Source organism: Megascapheus bottae, chromosome 2 (genome assembly GCF_031878675.1).
Source record: "Megascapheus bottae isolate mThoBot1 chromosome 2, mThoBot2.hap1, whole genome shotgun sequence".
Classification (NCBI taxonomy): Eukaryota; Metazoa; Chordata; class Mammalia; order Rodentia; family Geomyidae; genus Megascapheus; species Megascapheus bottae.
This window is the reverse complement of record NC_143510.1, coordinates 57,008,704-57,033,923: the sequence shown is the minus strand read 5'-3', so window position 1 is coordinate 57,033,923 and position 25,220 is coordinate 57,008,704. Positions and strand designations below refer to the sequence as shown.

At 41.1% G+C, this 25,220-nt stretch overlaps 1 protein-coding gene across 7 annotated transcripts in view; it reads left to right on the top strand.

Annotated features, from left to right (window-relative positions):
* Ppm1h (protein phosphatase, Mg2+/Mn2+ dependent 1H) overlaps positions 1-25,220 on the top strand; it is a 199,276-nt gene that overhangs the window by 167,391 nt on the left and 6,665 nt on the right. For 2 of the 7 annotated variants that reach the window (XM_090327879.1, XM_090327900.1), the window contains 2 exons: positions 1,842-1,949; positions 15,082-15,233. In XM_090327879.1, coding sequence (XP_090184005.1) covers positions 1,842-1,949; positions 15,082-15,233 — 260 coding nt within the window. Of the gene's footprint in view, positions 1-1,841; positions 1,950-2,100; positions 3,570-8,638; positions 9,378-11,316; positions 11,975-15,081; positions 15,234-19,525; positions 19,743-21,559; positions 23,527-25,220 lie in introns of those variants that run through there. The other 5 variants (XM_090327884.1, XM_090327891.1, XM_090327907.1 and 2 more) reach the window with 5 other exon arrangements.

The following is a 25,220-nucleotide window of genomic DNA, read 5'->3' as shown; positions in this document are numbered from 1 at the left end:
CCCACAGAGGACAGGGTTCTCCAGCCCGCCAGACCAGGGATTGAAGGCTCCTCTCTCAATTTGACTCTGGCCCTTAGAAAAATAATTACATATACATGTCAAGATCTCATTTCTACTCTAATGTAATATAAATGTAGGGAATATAAATGCTACCTAACTTCTGATCTGAAATCAGCGCCAAACTTCGCAGCCTGTTGAAAAGACTAGGGTGATGACAAAAATACTATTGGACTATAATTTGCTTCATCCTTGTCCCTGTGAGGAACTTTCTGGTTTTTGGTGGGGGGGTGGGGGGGTGTCAGTATTAGAAACTGAATTCAGGGCAGGTGCCTTACTGGTGAACCCACACCTTCAGCCCCTATGAGGTACTGTATTAGCCAAATAATAGAAGGACTGAAGTTCAGGCCTTTGGATCATGACATTGCACAGGCTGTATTATTGGTCCTAGGGGTCAGGCCGTTTGACCACCTTCTGCCCACATGACTTGCACTCTGTCTTTCCATATATCTGCCTGTTTGGTGCTGTCCACCCTTTGGCCATAAGCTAATGCCACTTCCTCCGGGGAATCTTCTCTCCATATTATTTTATTAATTCCTCTAAACTCACATAACCCATTGAGCATGTGCCTTTCAACATGTAACCACATCATTTAATCATGTTATTTGGCCAACATCTACTTAGTTCAACATGGATATCTCTCTCCCTTTCTTTCTTTCTTTCTTTCTTTCTTTCTTTCTTTCTTTCTTTCTTTCTTTCTTTCTTTCTTTGCTGGGACTTTAACTTAGGGTCTAGATACTGTCTGTGAGCTTTTCTGCTCAAGGCTAGCACTCTAACACTTGAGCCACAGCTCCACTTCTAGCTTTTTGTAGATAATCATAGATAAGTCTCATGGACATTCCTTCCAGTGTTGGCATCAATTTATTGCCCTCAGATCTCAGCTTCCTGAGTAGTTAGGATTACAGACATGAGCCACCAGTGCCCAGAGGCCAGGTTTATTTGTAGAAAAGATGAAGCTTAAGGCATTTGTGTCTCCTACTATATCCTTACTACCTGTATATAGTAGACATTCAGTAAACAACTGGATAAATCATAATTCCACTACAGGAGATATTTAAGCTGACTGTGTAGACATTATTATAATGTGTTGATTTCTTACACCATTTCCCACCCTGCAAAAAAAATGGCATGAAATCTCAGCCCCAGAAGTCTTTGGGTAGCTACAGCTTTAATGCCATTTTGTTCCTCTAAATACAGAGGAAGAATTCATGGGATTGTACAAGGATAGATCATGGAATTATGAACGAATGTTTTCTCTAGCTATAAAATGAAATAGGTGAGGTCTGGGAGGGCTGATGATGCTTCTGTCTTTACATCCTCATTAATACCTATTCCAGGACCAGGGACTGGGGACCCAGCTGGGATTCAACAAGTACTTATAGAGAAGGGTAGAAGGATAGAAGGTAGAACGGATGGATGGATGGATGGATGGATGGATGGATGCTGCTGGATTTGGTATAACCTGATTTCAGTAGCTATAGACATCATAGTTGTGTTAGTATGAATTATTGAACACTCTTCCTCTAGTCTCAATAAAAGAAAGCCTAGAGGAGACAAGAGCCACCCAATAAGCTTGGGATATGTAGTTGAAAACCCACTCCTTTAATACACAAGTGATTTTGGTGATCCTTCTCTGGTAACAAATACTAAGGTAATAGCAAAGACCATGGAAAAATGGGCTGGAAGAATTGGGAAACTCTTTCCTCACTCCTCTTCGATGTCATGTGGTAGGGTGCTTTCACTGCTTGTGTGTGTTTCTGATGACCCTCTTTCTGTAATCCTAGGCCCGGGTAATGGCAACAATTGGAGTGACCAGGGGCCTTGGGGACCATGGCCTGAAGGTGCATGACTCCAACATCTACATAAAACCATTCCTGTCTTCAGCTCCGGAGGTAACCCATGAGCTTCTATCTACATTTCCTACAATAGCGTGATCTCTTCATGTGCCTTCCCTTCCTCACATTCCATGTCCAGACCACATGTCCTCCCTTCCCTGTGCTCCTTCCCACCTTGGACTATCTCGGTTCATACCTTTCTCTCCAGAGAGCTGCACAGCCTTCTCATGGTCATCTCCATCGCCTTCAGTCTATCCCACACACGTCCATCAAGTGAGCTGTTCCCCCCCAAAACTACTCTGACTTCTAATTGCGCAGGAGTCTTCAGTGGTCCCTCATGGCTTGGGGAATAAAGACTTGCTCTTTTAATTACCATAGAAGGCTTCTAATTCTGTCCAGTGTGCTAATCTGGCCTTCCCTCCCCTGTGCTAGCCAGATGAACTTCTTCCTGTACATGACCTCCCATTTTTCCTATTTGCATGAAACTATTTCTGCTGCCAAGAATTCCCTCCCTCCTCATCCCGAAACATCCAATTCTTTTTCCTCTCTGGTGTGGTCATATATTTCTCCTGTGTGGACTTTCCTGACTTCCTTCTCCCCCAGAGAGAAGCAGTACCATTGCCTACTCCTGACTCCACTGTCATATGTTAGTCATTTATGTATGCTTTATCTTTTCATTAGATTTTATTTACCTGGATGTTTCTGTCATTCAGTCTTTTTTTTGAGAAAAATTGAAAACAACATGTTAGTCTTCTATATTTTGCTTTTAAAAAAAACAGGTTTCTGGGATCATGTATATTGAATTAGATCCTTAACAGTAGCATTCTATTTTTTTCTGACTTTCCCTTCATGTCTGTAAATGATGGCAGGAGCTTCAAGCACAGCATTTTCATAGACGATAGGAAGGGACTGCCTTCATCTCAACATCTCTTGCATCTCATCAACCACAATTGTTTCTCAGGATGTTCCATCACTGCAAAGGAGGTTAGGAGGGACAAAAAAACACAAAAAAACAAAAACCTTTGGGCTGGGAGTTTGGCCTAGTGATAGAGTGCTTGCATAGCATGCACAAAAACCACGGTTCAATTCCTCAGTACCACATACATAGAAAAGCCATACTGTGGCTCAAGTGGTAGAGCTCTAGCCTTGAGAAAGCCCACAGACAGTGCTCAGGACTGGCAAAAAAAAAAAAAAACAATTTAATTTCCTCCAGTTTTTAGTATATGGGAGTGAAAGAGGGCCCAGTGAGAAACCAGTGGTGTTTGCCATGCTGTGAAACTAATCACTAAAACTATGCTTTAAGTTGGGTCCCAGGGGCTGCTTATGCCTCTAATCCTAGCTGCTTATGAGGCTGAGATCTGATGATTGCAGTTCAAAGCCAGACTAAGCAGAAAAGTCCATGAGACTCCCATCTCCAAAAAAAAAAAAAAAAGACAAAAAAACCAGAAGTAGAGCTGTGGCTCAAGTGGTAGAGCACTAGCCTTCAGCAAAAAACACTTAAGTACAGCGCCTAGGCTCTGAGTTCAAGCCCCAGGACAAGCACATACACACAAAACTAGCCTTTACACTGGAAGTGCCCAGAATGTTTAGAAATACGTCCATCTGTGTGTAAGTGCTGGGTTTGGAATGTTTATTTCTGTAGGTTGTTCATTTGGTGCAATTGAATCTTGCACACTGTGCCACTGGTCTATACTGCCAGCCCAGGCTAGCCTTGGGATGGGACTTTGTTGCATTTCCCAGACTGGCCTTGAACTCATAATACTCCTTTTTCAGACTTCCAATTAACTGGTAGTAAAGAGACAAGTCCTTGTACTCAGCTCCATATGTACATTCTTGATATAATCTCTTTCCATTGGAGAAAGCTGAAGTCTATTCATGATAACACACATATACAACAGGGAGATGTTTTCATTGTAGGAAATGTTTATATTATTTATAAAAGAATCTTTGAGAAGCCAGGCTTTATGGGAATCAAAGCAGTCCTGCAGAGCTAACACTGGAGTGTGACAGACTTTATAAGGGAGTTTTGCCATTACTGAAGGCAGCCTCATTCCTTATCTCTACTCCCAGTCAACCAACCCAGTTTCATATTCTCTCATATCTATATTTTTAGACAGGAGCCTGAGTAGCCCAGCTCACCTTTCATATAAGACCATATAACTCATACACAACATCCCAGCCTAACGATTTCTACCTTTACATCATATGTCCATCCTCTTCAGTGTCTTGTATGGGCCTAGCCAACCACCTAGCCCATTTTTTGGTAGGTTTTGTGAGCAGGAATAGTTCCTTGAGAGTCCTTCCAAGCTTGAACTGGCATGCAAAATATATTTGGCTAAAGTGCTAACAGTCACTGAGACAAAAAAAAGAAAAGAAAATCTCAAGTGAACATTATGCATGAACCCTAGGATCTCAAATGAGGTCAGCTTGATAGATATAGTAACAGCTTGTCTAAAGTGTACACAGGCATTCTCTGGCTGGTTCTGTATCACTAAAACCAGTGCTATATAGAGATGTTCAAGGACCCCCAGAAGCTGATGAGCTCCTGTCTTTCTATTCTGAGGAACTAGTGCTAAAAGTATATCAAACTCTGAACTTCAAACACTTAGGAGACCTATTTGTCATCGGATTCATTCTCTACCCTCTCCCATGGGGGAAAGCATGTTAGTGGTACCTTTACCTATTTTCCAGAAGTTTCCTAGTATTACAGCAAACATTAATTAGACATTTTGCTCTTTCAAGAAAACATAAAATTTCTCTCTTATTTTCCATACACACATATATACACTTCTATGTGCATGTATATATAAATGTATATGTATATATGTGAGATTATATATATATATATATATATATATATAAAGAAAAGTTCAGTAGGCATGGTGACTCCTGCCTGTAATCCTAGCTACTCAGGAGGCTGAGATCTGAGGATCAAGGTTCAAAGCCAGCCCAGGCACAAAAGAACCTGAGACTCTTATCTCTAATTAACCTCTAGAAAACAGGAAGTGGTATTAATGTATGTGAATTAATGCACCTTCTATCTGGCAAATATCATGTATCCCTTTTACTAATTACAATAAAAAAAAGACTACATGAGAGGAAATGAACAATAATTTTAAAAGAAGAATAAATAAGTAGTCTTTTCAGAAAAAAAAAAAAGAAAAAGAAAACAGGAAGTGGGGCTTAGCTCAAGGGCAGGGTGGTAGCCTTGAGCTGAATTGGTCAGGGACAACACCCAGGTAGAGTTCAGACCCCAGGACTGACAAAATTCTCTATGCAAGTTATATTTTTAGATCTAATCACTCTGCTACTATTGACCATAGGAATAGACCAACTCTAAAAATATACTCATAACAATTTAGCAATCTATTAATACAGTACTATTAGCCAGAATCACCACACTAGGCAATTAGTCCTAAAATTTGTTTCTTCCTCCAAAAATCCAATTCCCTAATCTAACACACAGAAATGTTTATATGCAGGATCTCATTTAATATTCTTATCTCTGGAGTGAAGTATAGCTACTATACCCATCTGAAAGTATACAGATGAGGAAATTGCAACTCAGAGAAGTAAAATAACCCCCTAAGCTTGTACGATAGTAGCAACCTGGTACAGACTAAGGTTGAGGAAAATGATATAGTAGGGAGGGTAATTGGAAAAGACAGTAATGGTCTTTATGTGTGTGCAAGCCTAAGCCAAACAGAATTGTGCAAAATATGATTATGTACATGTAATTTATCTTAATGGTTATGTAGTATATATCTTAAGATACCTTGCATGGGATTAAAAATTGTTGCACATTTTAAATGCTTCCAGATGGAAAGGACTTAGCCAGAGCCAGGAAGAGAGGGGAAGGGGGAGTACCATTAGAAGAGGAGAGGAACAGCATGAACAGGCTTTTATGGAAAAGAGCAGAAGAGAGAAGATAGGTTTGGCACCCAACCCTCCCCCCATAGGTTCTGCATATACTCACAGCCCCATCCTGGAGGCTAAGATGCCTTTGCCTGAGGGGGTGTGGTGAGTTCATATTTAAGGGAAATGGTTAGAGGGTTCTGTAGGACTGCTGAAAGCCAGGTTAATTTATTTCAGCCATCTAATGAAGAATAACAGGCTTCCTCCCTATCTTCATTATACCCCCCACCCTGCACACCCCGCCCTCACTTTCTAACTGCGACTTCCTAAGAACATTCCCCCACTTGGCTTTGTCTTTGCCAAGCCTGGATCTTTATTTCACATTTGGGGTTCTAACTTTCAAATCCAGCTCAGTCTGGTAATTTTAACGGTTGAGGGGGGTGGGTGAGGAAATGTGATTTAGTTCTAAGAAAAAGGACTCAAAAACCTTCTTGGAAATTAGCATTGTTCCCATTCATCATTGTAGTTCCTAATTTGATTTGATGACTTCAATATAAATAAATCAAAAACATGTGGATCAAATTTGCATAAAAAATGCACAGGGGTTTAAAAATTAGAGAAGGGTTTCTTAGCCAAACACATTTTCGGTTTCACTGAACACAAGGCGCTGGAAAAATCTTTAGTTTGCCAAACCCAAAGAGCAGCCGCCAGGTTTGTTAAGCCTCCCCCAGACCTTCTGGGGTCGAAGGCAGGGAGTTCTGGCCAAGACCTAAATTCCACAGGAGGCCCTGCCATAGGAGCTTAGGCCTATTGGCTACAAGCTACAGTGAGACATTTCTACTCTGGTCCGTAGCACCTTATTTTCTCTGTGTGACAGCCCCAGCGTGAGCCCCTCCTGTAGCAGGAAGGAAAATATGCCCAGCTTCGTCTCAGTCTTCTTGCTTATACAGCTCACTATTCCACTTTTTCTTTTTTTTTAAAGCCCATCCTGAAAGGATTCGAGTGGAGAAGGAAAGGATTTGTTAACTCGCAGGCACTAGGGCCCAGGCCCTCCACATTTCCCTCTTCCCTCACAATTCTTCCACCTCCAGTCCAGCACATACAACGTGTCCTATTACTCACCCAGGCAGCTTAGCACAGGCCTGCCGCCTGGATTTCCAGATGTCTGATCCACGCCCCTTTTGGGCCTGTGACAGGCCCTCTATAGTCTAGAGCTTGTCTTCGTTTCACTCTTCTTTCCAGCCTCCAGTCGAAGTCTGTGTTGTCTTTAGCCCCAGTTTGGGCTCTTGGAAGAACAAGGCCTTTTTCTGCCTAAGGATGATTCCAGAGCCAGTTCCCGTCACCATCCTTTCTTCTTGCCCTTGCAGAAGGAACCTAAAGTTCCTTGTTTCATTTTTCTCTTCTGAGTTTTCTGGATTCTTATCAGCAGTTTTTTTGTGGGTTTTTTTTTTTATTTTGTAACTCTAGATTGCTCATGTAGCTCATTTCAAGGAATTTTTAAAAACCTCAATAACTTTTTTGTTTAAATCTGCAACAACCTATTTAAAAAGGACAAAGAGCTTAGACTCTAAGACACCCATACCCCAAAACAGTAGTGTGAACCTTACATATAATTTTATTTATTTATTAATTCACTTACTAATTTATGTAAGTTATAGGGTTTATACTCAGGGCTTGGGCTCTGTCCCTCAGCTCTTTAGCTCAAGGCTAGTGCTCTCTACCATGTTGAGCCACAGGACTAACCATTTCTAAATTGGAGATAAGAGTTTTACAGACTTTTCTACCTTCCTGGACTGGTTTTGAACTGCACTCCTCAGATCTCAGCCTCCTGAGTAGCTAGGATTATAGCATGAGCCACCAGTGCCTGACTATGTAAGTCGTTTTAACCTGCTTTTCCTCTTCCTTAAAGAAAAAGATTTACACTAGTATTTTATTGGAAAAAGCAATAAGATCCAATGATCTTACCTGGTCTGAGGTCTGATGGATGGTCAGAAGTGCTCAATAAATATTATGGTTCTTCTCTATTGGCTCCTGGAAACCTTTACAGTCAGAGATTACCAGTGTCCACTCTCACAACAGGAAACTGACTATTTTGGGGGGACTCTTGTTCTCTTCCATGAAAACATCTTAACTTGTAAAATCTTCTACTTCTTGATATGATTTTCTTGTGTGTACTGTAAGCCAAAACATGTTTTGTTCTATTTTGTGCTCTCTTGATCTGGCCAATTGATAAGAATTGGTACATAGGTCATGGGTAAATGTGATAGTGTGTTTTCTATAGCTGTGTTACAGTAAGTGAAGCAGAGCATGCTTGTATACACAAGAGTATAATCATGGGCAGGTAAAGAATGTATAAACAAGCTGAACATCTTGAATCTTTCTGAAAGAGTAATATCTTTGAATGATAAAAAAGAGTAATTATCTTTGAATGATAGCAAGGCAAATCCTGTTTTAAAACAATTCCCTTAACCACTCAAGATAACCTTAGAAGGAAGAATGATCATAAGACTAAAAACCAGACTGGTATTCAGGTACTAGTGTCTCATGCCTGTAATCCTAGCTACTCAGGAAGCTGAGATCTAAAGATCACAGTTTGAAACCTACCTGGGCAGGAAAGTCTGTGAGACTCATCTCAATCAACTATTTAAAAAGTTAAAAGCGGAATGTGGAACTGTGTTTCAAGTGGTAGAGCATCAGCTTTGAGTGAAAAAGCTAAGGGACAATACCCAGGCCCTGAGTCAAGCCCTAGTACCAACACAGAGAGAGGGAAAGGGAGGGAGGAAGGAGAGGGGCGGGGGGGGGGGGGAAGAATGAGAGAGAATATAGCTTGTCTCAAGTTCCAAAGCTGGAAGCAAAGCCTTTTCTTTCTTTTTCTCTGCCACAAAACCTAGCCTGAGCTTCAGGAGCACATTGTCCTATACCGAGTACTGTAAAGGGAGAAAAGACTGGAGAAATTTGCCAAACAGATGAGGTTGAAAGAGCTTTGAGGACATCCCAAAGGAGCAGTCAGAAACACAAAAAACTGATGAATTGTTTTATGAAAGTAACTTGAAGTCACAATACCATCTTTCTTTTTACGTGCCGCCAGAATATCATCGATACTAGGACAGATGGAAGCCCGGATCTGACAACACTGTGCAGTCCAGTGCACATTGGAGGTGCTTTTACAAGCTCCTGTCCAAAGCAGGTGCCAGTGATGACATCAGGAGTGTCTCTAAGTGCTGTTAGCTGGGAGCCCTGGGAGCAGTCAGCACTGGCTTGTTCAGACACGTTAACCAGGATCTTATTTGCCCCTCAACTCACTCCTGTTCTCTAACAATAATTCGGCAGCCACCCTGAGGATGGGAGGAAAGGGGAAGCATGGGTTACTGCTGCTACCTGTGAGCACAGTACATTTTCAATACTATTTGAATCTTCTCAATTTGTTTTTCTTCTCCCTTTCTTCCCTTATTTATGTTTATTTTTTTAATCACAGAAAGTACACCCTGGAGCATTCTCATGAAAGATAGTTGTAGGCCCATTGGAGAAATGGACAATGGGCTCAACCAGAAGTTGAGTCTTTGGAAGAATATAAGTCAACTGACTGCCTTCAGGGTCATGGTTTACTGGACAGGCAAATATCCCACAAGAGAAATGTTTCCTCTGATTGTACAGTCCTTATAAAGTGCTAGCTACGCGGGAGGCTGAGATCTGAGGATCCAGGGAAAAAGCCAGCCAGGAACAAAAGGACCTGAGACTCTTATCTCTAATTAACCTCTAGAAGTGGGGCTTGGCTTAAGGGTAGGGTGCTAGCCTTGAGCTGAAGAGCTTAGGGACAGCACCCAGGCCCAGAGTTCAAGCCCCATGACATACATAAATAAATAAATAAAAATAAAGTGTTAAGCTACATTCAGAAACAAATAGGACCTGGAAAACCATTACTCCTTCCTTCCCTCCCTCCTTTTTTTCTTCCCTCCCTCCCTTCATTCCTTCCTTCTTTTTTTGCCTCCTTGTTTCTTTCCTTTTTTTTCTCCCTCCTTTCTTCCCTTGCTCCCTTCTTTTTTCTCTTTCTTTCCTTCTCTGCGACACTGGGCCTTGAACTTAGGACCTTGAACAGGCCAGTACTCTACCACTTGTGCCACATTCCCAGTCCATTTTTGCTTTTAGTTTGTTTTTCACATAGGCTCTTGAACTAACTGTGTTCCAGCTAGCTTCAAGCTTTATTTCTTCTGTCTCATGAATGGCTGGAGTTCTAGGCAAACACCACTATGACTAATCTTTCAAAGGGAGATGCCCTCAGCATTTGCATTGAATTACCTGGGGTTTTTGTTCACACTGATGCTTGACCCCAATCAGGCATACAGCTAAAATTTTTAAGAGTGGGATTACTGAATGTTAATTTGGTTAAACAGGACCCATATAATCCTTAAGCAATATTAAAATTTCAGAATAGTAAGTCTTATAGAAGGAGCATACAGATGAATGTAGATATACATCTATTAGTGGACTTCAAGAATTTTACCTGCAATTACAATAGCACAAAACCTAGATACATAAGGCCATATCGGGGGGCCGGGAGTTTGGCCTAGTGGTTAAAGTGCTTGCCTAGCATGCATGAAGACCCGGGTTCGATTCCTCGGTACCACATACATAGAAAAAAGCCAGAAGTGGTGCTGAGGCTCAAGTGGTAGAGCTCTAGCCTTGAGAAAGTCCAAGGACAGTGCTCAGGCCCTGAGCTCAAGCCCAGGACTGGCAAAAAAACAAAACAAAACAAAAAAAAAAAAAAATAAGGCCATATCGGATGAGGCTAAATGAAAGGATCTCCAGGATGTGGAAACAAGAGCTTTATTTTGAATGATTGTTGTTCTTATGTACTATGTTATTTGTCTTCTCTTTTGTTGCCCTTTGGTTAATCTCATATTGTTACAGTATCCTACCTTGTTATCTGATATATTGTATATATGTTTATTTGAAATAGGAAAGGGAAGGGGAAACAAGATGATTGAGAGGGAGTGGGGGGAACAAAATAAGGGGTATCAATGCGTGAAAAGTAATGTGCCTGCTATCTGGCAAATATGACTGTAACCCCTCTATGCATTACAATAAAAATAAAAAAGAAATTTGCCTGCAGAATGTTAGGAAAAAGACAAAAGTATTCTTTGGTGGCCCTCACAATTTCTGTGGCTGCATACAGTGGCATCACCTGTTTTAGCCCCACTTCTTTACCACCAGTCTAACACTGTGTCCATACCCTAGTAATCCAGGTGCTCAAAGGGAATCTGCAAAAAGGGACCTTCAGGAAATGCCCTGACATGTTCCAAAGCCAACATCCCAGAGACATCCTGTTAGCCACTTAGAACACTTGAGAGACTGTCACTTTCACTTTTGTTTACTGTCCCCAAGGGCTTAGCATATAGCAAGTGCTCAATAAACACAGAATAAAGGCAGGAGATCCAAGAGGCTCCAGCCCTTCTTAGCTGAATCAGAAACCCAACTGATCTGACTTAGGATTTTTTGCTGCTGTTGTTTTGTGAAAGCATAAAATCGATACATAGTAGGAAGCATGTTTTGAGTTCTGATGTTTTCCTAGGCTGGCACTACGCAGTAGGATCCTCATCCTCCCTCTGGGCCAACTGAGCAGCAACACAAAGCCAGAGCTTCCGCCCAGCCACTCTTTCACGAGGAGAAATGACTGATGTTCTTCACAGTACTGTGTGGCTGAGCCATGATGTTCAAGGTCGATGTATTTGACCTGCAAATTTTCAACTCAACAGTGGGTTCATTGGGACATAATCCAATTAGAAGTCCAGTATCATCTGTATATTGTTATAAAGAGCAGCAAGACATCTGGGGATTCTTGTGGCCTTTCCCTCCCTTTCTTGGCAGATAGGAATCAGGAAAGAAAGCATTAGAGGTGCTTACCACATGCTCCAGTGCCCTTCCCACAGGATGATATGCACTCTTCCCGTGCCGGACCTGCAGATACTCTTCCAAATGTTCAAGTCTCAGAGAGCCTCGGCACTCTTAATGTGACGTAAGAGACGCTATTTCAAGGGAACTTTGGGGAAGCGAGTGGTCTGACTGAGGAAGGCCAACAGCAGCTCCAGGCAGGGAAGCCAGGACTCCAGAGCCCCCTGGAGCCCTATGAAGACCCTACTGCTGGAGTGGAGGGATGATGACTTGCATGGCAGTCCAGTTTTCCTGAAAGCATTTTCACAAAAGCTTCTGCATCATAGGTTAATGTATAAGACAGGAGTGGTAAGTGGAAAGTTGGCAGAGTCCTCTGGAAATTGGCTAAAGGGCAGGAAACAAAGGGTAGCAATAAAAACCTAAAAGGATGTTAATTGAAGAGTGCCTCAGGGAATGGGGTTGCTACTAGCTTTTTATTATTCACATAAAAATTACGTGGAAAATGGTATTGAAAGGGATTTTCAGGTTCACTAATGAAACTGCATTGGTGAGCTGTGAGTGGAAATGTGACTAGAATTAGGGATGGAGGGATTCCATTTACTGATGGAATTGAAGAGTAGTGTTTTCCACCAGGTTTGTATGAGTCCCTGTGACTCTGTGGGCCAGATTTCCATTTGAGTCCTGGACTGGACAATGTCAGCCCGAGGCACTCAACCTCTCATGTTTCTTAGGTCAGCAGAAAACATTTCAGAGATTTTGGCTCTCTACTCATGGGACAAGTCCTAAAAATGAGCTGGATGTTTTCATCAGACCTGGAAACTCCTCCTTTGGAAAGGCCTTACTCTTGAGCTACAGCCCCAGTCCTTTCATGTATTTTTCAGTTAGGATGTCTCATGTTTGCTTCCAATCAGCCTCAGGCCTCCATCCCTCCTGTATTAACCTCCCACAGAGCTAGAATCACAAGCACTACTGGCTTGTCCCACCACACTTGCCTTGCCCAAAACTTCTTTTAGCAGGCCCTAAAGAGGAGTAGAGTATACTATTTAGTTTCCAATGTTAAGATCGGGGTACCTGACACCCATCTCCCCACCTCCTTTTTCTCAAGATTCACTGAAGCGCAACAGAAATTTCTAATAGCTATGCCTTGGTAGGAAGCTGGCAATCTTTTCTTAAACAGTTATTAAACAACTGGACACAGTAACCCAGTGCGCCAGGACTTGAAAGTTGGAATGCCAGCAGTGACTTTTGCCATCTTTTCCATAGCCCGAGGGAACCGCCTGTGTGGTTTTGAGAGTACACAAGGCCCTCCATTTCCTTCTTCTGCAAACTTGGCCCAGTAAGAACCTTCTATAGCATTGCTAAAGGATGTACCATTGAGCTGCAGCACTGGCATCAACCCTCACCTCAGAACTAAGTAAAATACACATGGTAATGGGATTCCCGGCTGCACGTGTGCATATTTAACACTTGAGAAAGCACTGCTCCCATACCCAGCTGCCTTCAAAAATAAGGCAAAGGGACTTTGCTTCCCCGTTGGGAAAATCAGACATTGTTTAGTAGTTTCTGAATAGAGTTCTGGCATTAGGAACTTGCCTGTCTTCCTTAGTCTCTGTCCCAGCTATTTGGCTCTGGACACTCAGGGTCTTCTCCAGAATGGAAGTGTATTCTTAGTGGAAAAGAAGATGTTAAAAGGCAGTACCATGCATCTCTGGGTGCTCTTCCCCTGGGAGTGGTTCGTGTACTGGGCCATTAGCTAATTCTTTTTTTTTTTTTTTTTTTTTTTTTGCCGGTCCTGGGCTTGGGCTCAGGGCCTGAGCACTGTCCTTAGACTTTCTCAAGGCTAGAGCTCTACCACCTGAGCCTCAACACCACTCCCGGTTTTTTTCTATGTATGAGGTACCGAGGGTCTTCGTGCATGCTAGGCAAGCACTCTACCACTAGGCCAAACTCCCGGCCTCATTAGCTAATTCTTATCACAGAAAACCTGGTGGCCATTTTTCTTTGGAGCTTAGTGACCAAGAATCTGTGGATAGGCATTCATTGTTTACCAAGAATCTGAGGCTAGGCATTTATTATTTTCTGCCTCTTGCCTCGCTTCTGTCCTCTTCCCCCTGCCCCAGCTATAGCTTTCATCTGCTCTTGCTTTTAGAAAATAGGATAGAAGAATGAAGTGGCTGATTGGATTAACCTAAGTCCCTAGTTCCCTGAGTGGTGTAGGCATGGGCTATACTGCCAAATCAGTATATACACTGCCATAGCAGCAGTGAAACTCCATTCCTCCCTCCCTCTCCCAGTCCTGAAGTAGGGGAACGTGGATATAGAACTATACTGTAGACTAAATGAAGTCTTTCTTTTCTTTTCTCTTCTCTTCTTTTATTCCTCCTGTCTTTTTTCTTTTTTTCTTTCCTTTTTCTTTCTTTCTCCTTCTTTTTTTCATGTCGGTATAGTGACTTGAACTCCAGGCCTGCTGGCTAAGCATGTACTCTAACTAGATCCAACCCTATTTTCTGCTAGTAAGTTTTGAGAAAGGGCTTCCCTTCCTTCCCAGGCTTGTGCCTGCGCCTGACTTGCCTTTGTTAGGATAACAGTCGTGTGCCACTGAGAAAGTATCTTGCGAACCTTTCTATCCAGGCCAGCTTCCAACCATAAGCCCAGTGATTTCAGTGCTACAGTCCACCAGCACCCAACTATGAGATTGACTTGTATTAGGCTCAGATCCTTTTTTAAGGGGCCTAGGTAGATGCTGAAATATCCAGATCTTTCAGGGCTCTAGAGGTGATGGGAAACTTAAAAGTTTGTCCAGACAAAAACACATTTTGGAGGTTAAAACTGAGCATGCGTCCTTTGAAATCTGTGTTGAGGCTCATCAAACCCAAGTGTCAGATCAGATTCCTGTCCTTATGAGGGAACCTTGTTCCTTGAACCACAGGGTAAAAATGAGCACATTAAGTAAAGTGTGTCTCCTTCGTTCTAGACAAATACTTGTGGAGCTGTTATTGAAGTCTAGCTTTGTTTCTCCCAGGGACTGAGAGATCATCTGCAGCAAGGGATTTATAATTCATCTTTGTGTTCATAGAGATTGGCAGAGGATAGGCCCTTAGTTGGTGGCCTTAGTTGAATGATCCTTTGGCTAGCACAATATCCACTAGGATGACAGCATTCAATCTACATTTCAGACCTTCAAATTTCAGTTGATTTCTTTCTTACAATTATTAAGCCCTCTTCTTAGACTCATTTATAGCTATGATTGTTCCCATAGGTCTATACAGCAAGACTCCAAAGGAGACTGTCCTTGTCACAGAGCTCCCTGTAGAATCAGTAGTGCATCCATGGAGACCTCTAGACTGGACAGAAACAAGCAGGAGGAATTAGAATTAGATTTCTAATTCACATAAAACTGAAGGTGCTATTTCTGAAACAGTAATATTCCTGTTTTTTTTTTCAGGTAAGAGTCTATGATCTCTCCAAATATGATCACGGAGCTGATGATGTGCTAATTCTGGCCACTGATGGACTCTGGGATGTTTTATCAAATGAAGAAGTAGCAGAAGCAATCACCCAGTTTCTTCCTAATTGTGATCCAGATGATCCGCACAGGTATGTGACTGTAGCGTTATTTTTTAAGTACTCTTAAAATAAATAAGCCCATACAATTTCCTCATTTATATTTTATAATACAGTCCAATATAGATGATTGCAAAAAACCCGCTAAATATCTTATTAGAGTTATTTTCTTTTTTTTAATTATTTTATTTTCTCATGTATTTTTTATTGTAATTAAGAGAAGGGTTACATTATATTCACCAGATAGAAGGTGCATAACTTCACATACATTGATACTCTTTCTCCCATTTCCCTCCCCCAACCCCCGCCCTTCATCTTGTTTTCCTCCCTTCCCTATCTGACTTCAAATAAACAAATACGCATATATACAATATATCAGATAATCAGGTGAAATATTGTAACAATATGAGATAACCAAGGTACAGCAAAAGAGATGAGAGATAACATAGTACATGAAGGACAACAATCACTCATTATGTGGCTTTTGTTTCTATATCCTGGAAGTCCTTTCATTTAGCATCATTCTATATGGCCTTAAGTATCTAGGTTTTGTTCTATTGTAAATTAGAGCTATTTTCTTAACCAAATATAAATCTTCTTAAACGGGTGTCATGACTTATACCTGTAATCCTAGCTACTTAGCAGGCTAAGAAAAAGATTATAGCTCATGGCAAGCCAAGGCAGAAAAGCTCACAAGACCCCTTCTCAGTCCATAACTGGGCACTGTGACACTTGTCTGCTATCCCAAATTAGATGGAAGTCAGAGATGGGAAGCTTCATGGTTCCAGTGTCCACAACACCCATCTCAAAGAAAGAAAGCAGATGTTATGATGCTTACCTGTCATCCTAGCAGTGAAAAGCCTGAAACAAGTGGATAACAGTGCAGGTGCATGTCCAGACAAGTAGCATATAAAACATAACCAGTTATGTCAAACATAACCAGCACAAAAGAAAGCTAGGAGCATGGCTCAACAGTTGGGCTCTGATCTATCAAGCAAGTCCTGCATTAAAACCCCAGTGGCCCCAAAATATATGTACATATATTTATTTTTTTTATTTTTTTAATCTTCCTTAAGTTGAACCAAAATGTAGATGGTAAAACATTCTATTAACATTGTATCTTTCTCACACTTTTATTTTATTTTTATTTATTTATTTATTTATTTGCCAGTCCTGGGCTTGAACTCAGGACCTGAGCACTGTCCTTGGACTTTTCTCAAGGCTAGAGCTCTGCCACCACTTCTAGCTTTTTTCTATGTATGTGGTATCAAGGAATTGAACCCGGGTCTTCGTTCATGCTAGGCAAGCACTCTACCACTAGGCCAAACTCCCGGCCCATCACACTTTTATTTTATATCACTCAAAACAATGTAGACATAATCTCAATTTGATCTGCTGATAGAAGAAAAATTCTTCCTAACACGGAGTTTTATTCACTGGAGGACTGTTTCTTTTGAGATATATTGAGTAGAGAGAGCCTTCTCTCTACCAGCCTTCATAATAAGATGGTAGTGTGACGATTTTAAACAATACTAGCTGACTGTCAAAAATAAACAAAAAAGAAAAATGTTTTATGAAACATAATATGGATGGTGTCAACATTTAAACTGATAGCTAACTTTTTGAAAGCAACGATAGAAGCCAAAACACCACAGAATGATGTATTTTCAGTTGGCTAAGAAAAAAGCTGTCAAGTTAGAACTTCTTGGCCTGGAGTAAAACTATCAGTAAAGAAGTCAGGCTTAATAATAAAACAACAACCAAAAACAGAAATGTAACTGCTAATCTCTGAAGGGAATTCTAAAGAATATACTCATAGAAGGAAAGGGTCCTAAATGGAAGTGCTGAGAAGTAAAATGGATTATTAAACTCAAATCTGAGTAAATATGTGGGTATAGTTAACACATTTTCTACATAAAATAGTAATAGGGAATGTGGGATGAAAAATGATAGAGCTAAATTACTGGATAAAAGCAGCATATAATTAATAAAGGGGTAGTAATCCCTTATATGAGCTATGATTTTTCCATTTGAGAGCTAGTTAAAAGTATTTATCTTTTAAATTGCTAAAGAAACTACTAAAATGGTAGTTTCCAAAATAATAGTAATAGTAATAGTAATTTCGAAAGTAGTAGCTTCTGAACACTTTATAAATCAAGAATGGTAATCATAATGAAAATTAGATACTTGTTATTAAAATTTTAAAGCAGAATTTGAGCCTTCTGTTTTGAGCTAAGCCTAGATCAAGACTCGCTCACCTCTGACCTATCACAAGGTATGTTTATCTAAAACTTCCCCTGAATCATGAGTATATAGCCACAAGCTCCTGATTCCTGGCCACAGAAAAATAAAGCTAGAAAGAAAAACCCATAAGAGCAGAACGATGTTTTTTGGAATACACTCTTGAGGGCTTACTGTTGAGTTCTGTCTTTATTCTCCACATAAACATGTACAAAAGAATTCTTTTTAAATGTAATTTACAAAAGAATCCTTACAGCTTCAAGGCTCTAAGGAGACAAAATATGTCTATCTGTAGGCCATATGGTTTTTGTTTTTCTTTTTTCCTTGTTTCAGGCTATGAATACCTATCTTGATTTAAAAGTCTTAAGTCTGTAGTCTTCAGCTCAGTAACAACATCTAATATAAGAAACAAAAAAGAGCAGAATGAGGTCGGGGAAAGTCATGACTCATGGGCGGAAAAAGCAAAGATAAAATGGGAAAGAAATATACAGTAAAGGTAGATTGCTATAAACCCAAAGCTTAATTTGTATTTTTGCAAATGATGAAACCCCACTTCACAGTAAATAAGTGGAGTAAGGCTCTCAGAACAGGACAGACATCTGTGATTCCATTTCAGAGGGCCTTGAGTGGTCAAATTCTTAGAGGCAAAAAGCAGAAATGGTTGCCAACAATTAGGAGGAAAAGGTGGGGAGTTAGTGCTCAGTGAGTTTTCATTAGAAAAGTGAACAGCTACAAGCAAGGGCTGATGGCAAAGATCATGAAACAACGTGTCCTAGATTAAAAAAAAATATCTACTAAAGGAGAATAAAAATTTAACAAGCTGGGTGCGTGGTGGCTCACACCTGTAATCCTGGCTACACAGTAGGCTGAGATCTGAGGATCATGGTTCAAAGCCAGCCCTGACACTAAAGTCTGTGAAACTTTAGTCTCACAGTCAACCACCAGAAAATGGGAAGTGGTGCTGTGGCTCAAGGGGGGCAGGGTGGGAGCCTTGAGCTGAAGAGCTCAGGGATACTGCCCAGGCCCAGAGTTTGAAGTCCCACCAAAAAAAAACCATAAAATAAAATAAAAAATGTAACAATATAGATGCTTCTGAAAGACTAATAAAAATGGGTGGACAGTGTGTATTAGTATTAGAAAAATTGTAATTACACATGTAGCAGAAGTTAAAATAATAGAAGCTACTGTTTTCATATACGTATTTTTAATAAGAAATCAATTTATTATAAATCAAGCTATGGAAGCAATTTAATTATAGTTTTCATGAAACTTAAGCTGGTTCTCAGATATATGTGGGAGAATAGAATGCCAAGAATAACGTGTATAAGGCTCTGTAGATCTTGCCGTGCCAGATATTAAGATAAAGAAGCCAGAGTCATTTAGATAGTTGAAAAATAAAACTTGATCATTACATCCTTTAAAAAAATCAAGTTTTCTGGGCACAGAGGCTGATGCCTGTAATCTCAGTTACTCAGGAGGCTGAGATCTGAGGATTGCTCAGTTCAAAGCCATCCCGGGCACTAAAGACCAAGAGACTCTTATCTGCAATTAACCACTAGAAAACGGTAAGTAGGGCCGTGGCTCAAGGGGTAGGGTGGTAGCCTTGAGCTGAAGAGCTCAGGGAAAGTGTCCAGGCCCAGAGTTCAAGCCGCATGACTCACAAAAAAAAATTCAATTTACCTGAAGTAGGAAAATGAAAAATACAAGTTTTAGAAAATAGCACTTAAGCCTGCTAACAGTGGGTCACATCTGTAATTAGGAGGCTGAGGTCTGAGGATATCAGTTCAAAGCCACCCCAGGCAGGAAAGTCTGTGAGACTCTAATCTTCAATTAACCACCAGAAACTGGGAAGTGGTACTGTGGCTCCACATGATAGAGCACTGGCCCTGAGCAAAAAAACAAACAAACAAACAACAACAACAAAAAAAACACAACTTGGGGACTACACTCAGACCCTGAGTTCAAGCCCCACAACTGACAAAAAAAATGATGTGGGGGCGGGAGGAAATGGCAAGCCTTGAACCAAGAGAAGATATTTTTAATTTGAGTGACTAAAGAGGGATTGTTATTCTTTCTGTATAAAGGAATCCCACAGATCAATAAAGAAAGAAAACAATAGGAAAAGGAGCAAGAACCAGACCATCATCACACAAAAGACTGTGGACGTGGAGAAAAAATTAACATCAGCAATCAGAGAAATATAAAAAGCACATGAGATATGTTTACTCACCAGAATGATAGCATTTTAAAGGTCTGGTAAGAGTTAGGAGGGATGTGGAGCAAGTGCAGATGGACGAATTTTTAGGAATGCTGGATACAGTTTGGCATAGCGGATGAGGTTAGGCACACATGCTATAACCCAGCTCTGTAGTCTGCATAAATGGTCCTTGGACCACATGGCATCAGCAACACCTGAGAACTTGTCAGAAATGTAAATCCTCAGTTGAGTAGGACACAATGGTAACCCAACCATTCTCAAGGCAAAAGGAGTTCAAGGCCATCCTGGGCTACATAATGAAACTGAGTCTAAAAAAGGGTAAGAAGGGAGAGAAAGAAGAAGAAGGTATGGAGGAAGGAAAGGAGGGAAAAGGGGAAAGAGGAAATCAAATGGAAAGAGTAGGAAAGAAGAGAAGGAAAGAAAATCTTTTTTTTTCTTTTTTTTAAATATTTTTTATTGTAATTAATAAAAGGGTTACATGATATTTGTCAGATAGAAGGTGCATTAATTCACATACATTGATACCCTTTCACATGTCTTGGTCCCCATTACCCTCCCCCCCATCCCCCTCTTGGTTTTCCCCCCTTCCCTGTCCAATTTCAAGTAACCAAAGAAAATCTTAAATCTAGCTTCAGGTCAAACTCCAGTGGTAAGACCAACAATGTGTGTATCAACAATGCATCTGGGTAATTCTGATATTGGTAAAGTTGCTGAGCCTGCTTCCCTGGAGAATATGTTTCATCATCAATACTGTGAAAAGATAGCCAGAGATTTGTGTATATTACTACAACTGAAATTACTTTTATGTTCAACTATAGAATGGATAAACAAAAATATTGCCTCAAAGGCAATAAACCAAAGCTCTCAATCATTAACAGGCTAGAATTTCAAACATATGATGTTAAGCTTAATAAACAAGTCATAGATAATAAGAACATGATTTTAGTTACCCATCTGTCATTTGGGGATATAGTATTAAATCTAAATGACCCCAAATTTCAGGCCAGGTTGTCTTAGGAGGAAAAGTGGCACAAGGCATCTGTGCTTCAGAAGGGGCCCACTGAGCCTCTGCCATACTTATGGTGATGTTCTTCCTTTAAGAAGACAGCAGGTATTAGGTCTTAACTGTAAATGTTATATACATCTGTTGGTTTGTAAAATAAAAGAGGCTGTGAATCCTGTGGCTATGAACAGGAGATCATATACTGGTCCGTGTAAATGCAGATGTTTGCTCTTTTTCTTCTAGCCTGTAATCTTGGAGAAATGAATTGATTTCTATACTTCTGGTTACTTGTATATGAAGTGGGGATGTGATATACAGACAGAAGGTGAGCTGTCTGATACATAGTGGTGCTAATAGAGAAGTGTTTATGTTTATTATTATCATAGGTTTTCTATATTTCACAACAAAAACAATTCTTCCTGGAAAAATGCAAATCTAGTCCATCTTTCTCTTCCTGGACAATTTGGTATAACTTCGTTCAACTATAGAGGAACTGCTGGTAGAATGAGAGACTGTTTTATTCAAATTATGCTTTTTTTCTTTGCAAGTTTTTAGTTTTAATCTGTGAATCTTTTTTTAGCCACATTCTCATGTTGATTTTCCTCTACTGTGATTTTTTAATAAAGTTTTTACAAAACCAACTGCCAGGTAGGAGTTAAAAGGCAACCCCCACTTTTTAAAATTTCTCTAAATTGGCCTGGTTTCGTATATCAACCCTTCTCTTTCCATGGCAACAAACATGCCTACTGAGGATGAGTAACCCATGGGCAGTGTGCATGCACCAGGCAGAGCAGGCTTCTGGGGTTCATGAGAACCATTGCTTATGGAGACAAGGTATGCTGGAATTTTCTTGAAACAGGGCAGAAATGAAAAACTATTGTTCGGTTTGCTTTTCAGGAAAGATGGCAAACCAAAACCTGAGAAAGAATCCTGCGTCCGATAGACAAACGAGTGAAAGGAAAAGTTCAACAAGAGTATATCATCTTCACAAGAGAAAGGCTGTCAGTTTAATTCTGATTGGGTTTTGAGCTCTCATGACAGAGCATCAGGGGTGATGCTTTCTTTGCCATATAATTCCTATTCAGATTCATTCATCTGAGAGATGATCTTAAGGACCTATTTTATGAGCCAATGGCTTCTAGATACTAGGAAAAGAATCTGTGAATCTGCCATCTTGGAACTTGTAATCCAGAAATTACCAGATGAGCAATCAAGTGGGAGCTTAATCTGAGACAAGAGCTGTCTACCGGTTGAAGAATTAAGCATGAGCCAGACCGTGTAGGAATGGGGCAGAGTTGGAGAAGACAAAATGGCACGTTCATTGAGCCCAACAGTCAATCAGTATGGCTGACCACTAATGCAGAATGTCGCCAAATAGGGTGTGAGATGTCAGTAGGGGACAGACTATGTCAGACTTTCCAAAATTGCTAGATTAGCAAATGTGAAAAATTCTTTGTAAGAAAGGAAGTCTGTGGTAACGATGCGGAATTTATGTAATTCGTTCATTATTACCCACAATCAGGAAACGTTCCGCACAATCTGACAGTGAAACACAATAAGAGGTCGTTTCCCTACCCTGTGGTCTCCTGGGTAATTAAAGCCATATTGAGAAATCATAGAAACTTAACTAGCAGTAATGTAGGATGGCGATCTCTTTCCTATACAGCATGTTTGCACCTATCTGTGTATAACTTGGCAGAAATGGACCACTCTGATGCTTAGCATGGTCTCCTTGAGAGACCCTAAAAACACTAAATGCTCAATCCCAGGAGTCCAGCACTTCCTCAGCTGGGAGCTGTCCTAATCATGTCACATGAAATGGAAATAAGAGGGGAAGTCACTTCAACAGGACTTTAACCCAAGTCTTGATTTCGGGGACAAGGAAGGCCCACAATAATTTTAGAGGCCCTTAGCCAGAGGCTTCGTTTCTTTTCAAATGTAGCCCAGGACCATGGGTTAGTGTGCAGTCATGGATCCAGGGAAAGGAGAGTGTCTGGGTTCAAATCCAGCTGTAGGCACAAAGTGAGAAAGGAAAGATGCACTGAGGGCAGCCTGGGGAGGTGGCAGAAGAGAACAACAACCTGTTTCTACCTTTAAGGCTTTGCGTGGGTTTGCTTTACTTTGAATTTTACCAGGTTTTCTCCAGCTTTGTGTACAAAGGAAGCAGATAGAAAGACATAGGGTACAACATTTCTAGTGATAGGGAGGAGTTTGGAGTTTCTTAATTGTTAGCATTTGTTTATATTGTATGCAGGGATTTTTTTTGGTCATCTTTTTCTTTGGCCTCCTAGTGACAGCCATTCTCAACAAATCACTAACTTTATATCTTCCCCATGACATCTTTCCCAAAAAGGAATTCAAAATAGCGCGCGCGCACACACACACACACATACACACTTTTGAGAGAAGAGATGATTAACGTAAAGAGGCGTTTGGCTACTTCTGACCCTCACACCTTCCTCTCAAGCTGGGATATGGAACGAATGAGCTTGTGTGAGCTTCTTGACCCCAATGTACCTTATTAAGTTCTTTTGCTCTTTTTGAACTGTCTCCACAAAAAACAACAACAACAACAAAAAACCAGAGAAGTAAAAGGCAGCTTTGTAGGCGAGCCAGAATATGAGTACAGTCGGATTCTGTCTTTTCTTTTTATTGGAGTTTGCCCCGAAGTGTAGCAGAGCTGGCAGTTTTTTGGTTCTTTTGTGGGGTCATGAAATGAACCGTTCATAGGAAATGCATCATGCTACAAGGAGAGTCGGGTAGTCGGGGGGTCTTGAGGTGGCCTGCACAGAGCTCTGGTTCCCTAAAATTCTAGCAAGACACCCTCTTGAGACCTAAAAGATGCTGCAGGATTTGGAAAAGGTTCTGGAAGGGGGTTTTGAAGGCACTCTCTCTTCAATTGTCTGTCCCCTCTATAATGTTTGTTTGTTGTTTTTTTTTTTGCCAGTCCTGGGCTTGAGCTCAGGGCCTGAGCACTGTCCTTGGACTTTCTCAAGGCTAGAGCTCTACCACTTGAGCCTTAGCACCACTTCTGACTTTTTTCTATGTATGTGGTACCGAGGAATCGAACCCAGGTCTTCATGCATGCTAGGCAAGCACTTTAACCACTAGGCCAAACTCCCGGCCCTGTTTTTTTTTTATATAATGGATCTCTGTGGGTGATATATTCAAAATGGAAGAAGTACATAAACACTTAGAGAAGATTCCTAATACTTGTCAGAAAGAATAAATAGTGGGCTGGGAGTTTGGCCTAGTAGTTAAAGTGCTCGCCTAGCATGCATGAAGACCCGGGTTTGATTCCTTGGTACCACATACATAGAAAAAAGCCGGAAGTGGTGCTGAGGCTCAAGTGGTAGAACTCTAGCCTTGAGAAAGTCCAAGGACAGTGTTCAGGCCCTGAGCTCAAGCCCAGGACTGGCAAAAAAAAAAAAGAAAGAATAAATAGTTACATTGTTAATATTACTCAAAAGGAATGGGAGTAGGCAAAAGCAACAGATACCAGAGAACAGTTAACCAAACAAAACCATGGCATGAACTCACATTCCAAATGCTGACCCAAAACTTAGCAAAACCTGACTGTGTTGTTGTTGTTGTTGTATCTCAGACCTAATAACCATCTATTTCCCTGCGCATGTGGAGATTTATTTAACCCAGGACCTGGCACTGTACCACAGAGTTGTCCAGTCTTTCCCCGGCACTTTACTACCCAGCTTCATCTAGAAGGATTATTTAATGGAATATAAAGCCTGTACCCCAGTGCCATAATTCTCTTCTCTCTATGGGGAAGGTCTCTGGAAGGTCTCCGTGGTTACCTGCAGGCCTAAAGAAGGAAGATGTTAATCCACGGAAGGTTAGAGGTCAAACGCCCATGGACACCAATGCTAGTTTGTATTGCCTTGCTCACATGAAATTTATTTTGGCAAAAGACAGAGATTCTTTTTCCTGAACTCTTTCCCTGAGTTAGCTGAACTAATTTTTTTTTAGCAGCACCATATGGTTTTCAAGAACTATGTATGCCTCAAATGCAAAAAGGAAAGAGATCCCACATACACACACACCCTATCACTTGCAGGTTTTCAGAACAAATTCGTGAGTGTTTGAAGACCAGATAATATCTGCAGCTTTGTTTCTTGGGAATTGTTGAGTACATTCAGATCTGTGGGAATTTGGAAGGCAGCCTGAGATTCTGGCTGCATGGCCTCTGACTGCATGCAGACAGTCATCCTTCTGTCCTTGCTGTTATTGGTGTGGCTGGCGGAGCAAAGCTGGCTGTGTGGCCACACCAAGACATTCCAGAGTTTGCCAGGGAGGACTGAGAAGGAGCTGGTTTATTATGCCCCCTTGTACTGAAATGTTTGCTGTTTGGGACTTAACCTAAAATAAACATTCGACCCCTAAGAAACCAGGGAGCCACTGGCTGCCTGGATGCAGAGGTAGACAAGCCTGGCCATGGAGGCAGAGGGGGGCAGGAGGTCTCACCCTTCCCATGGGGGGTGGGGCGCTCTCTCCAGTCTATGGCCTTGTTCCAGGAGCTCAGGGTGCTTTGCCTGGTGGAGGC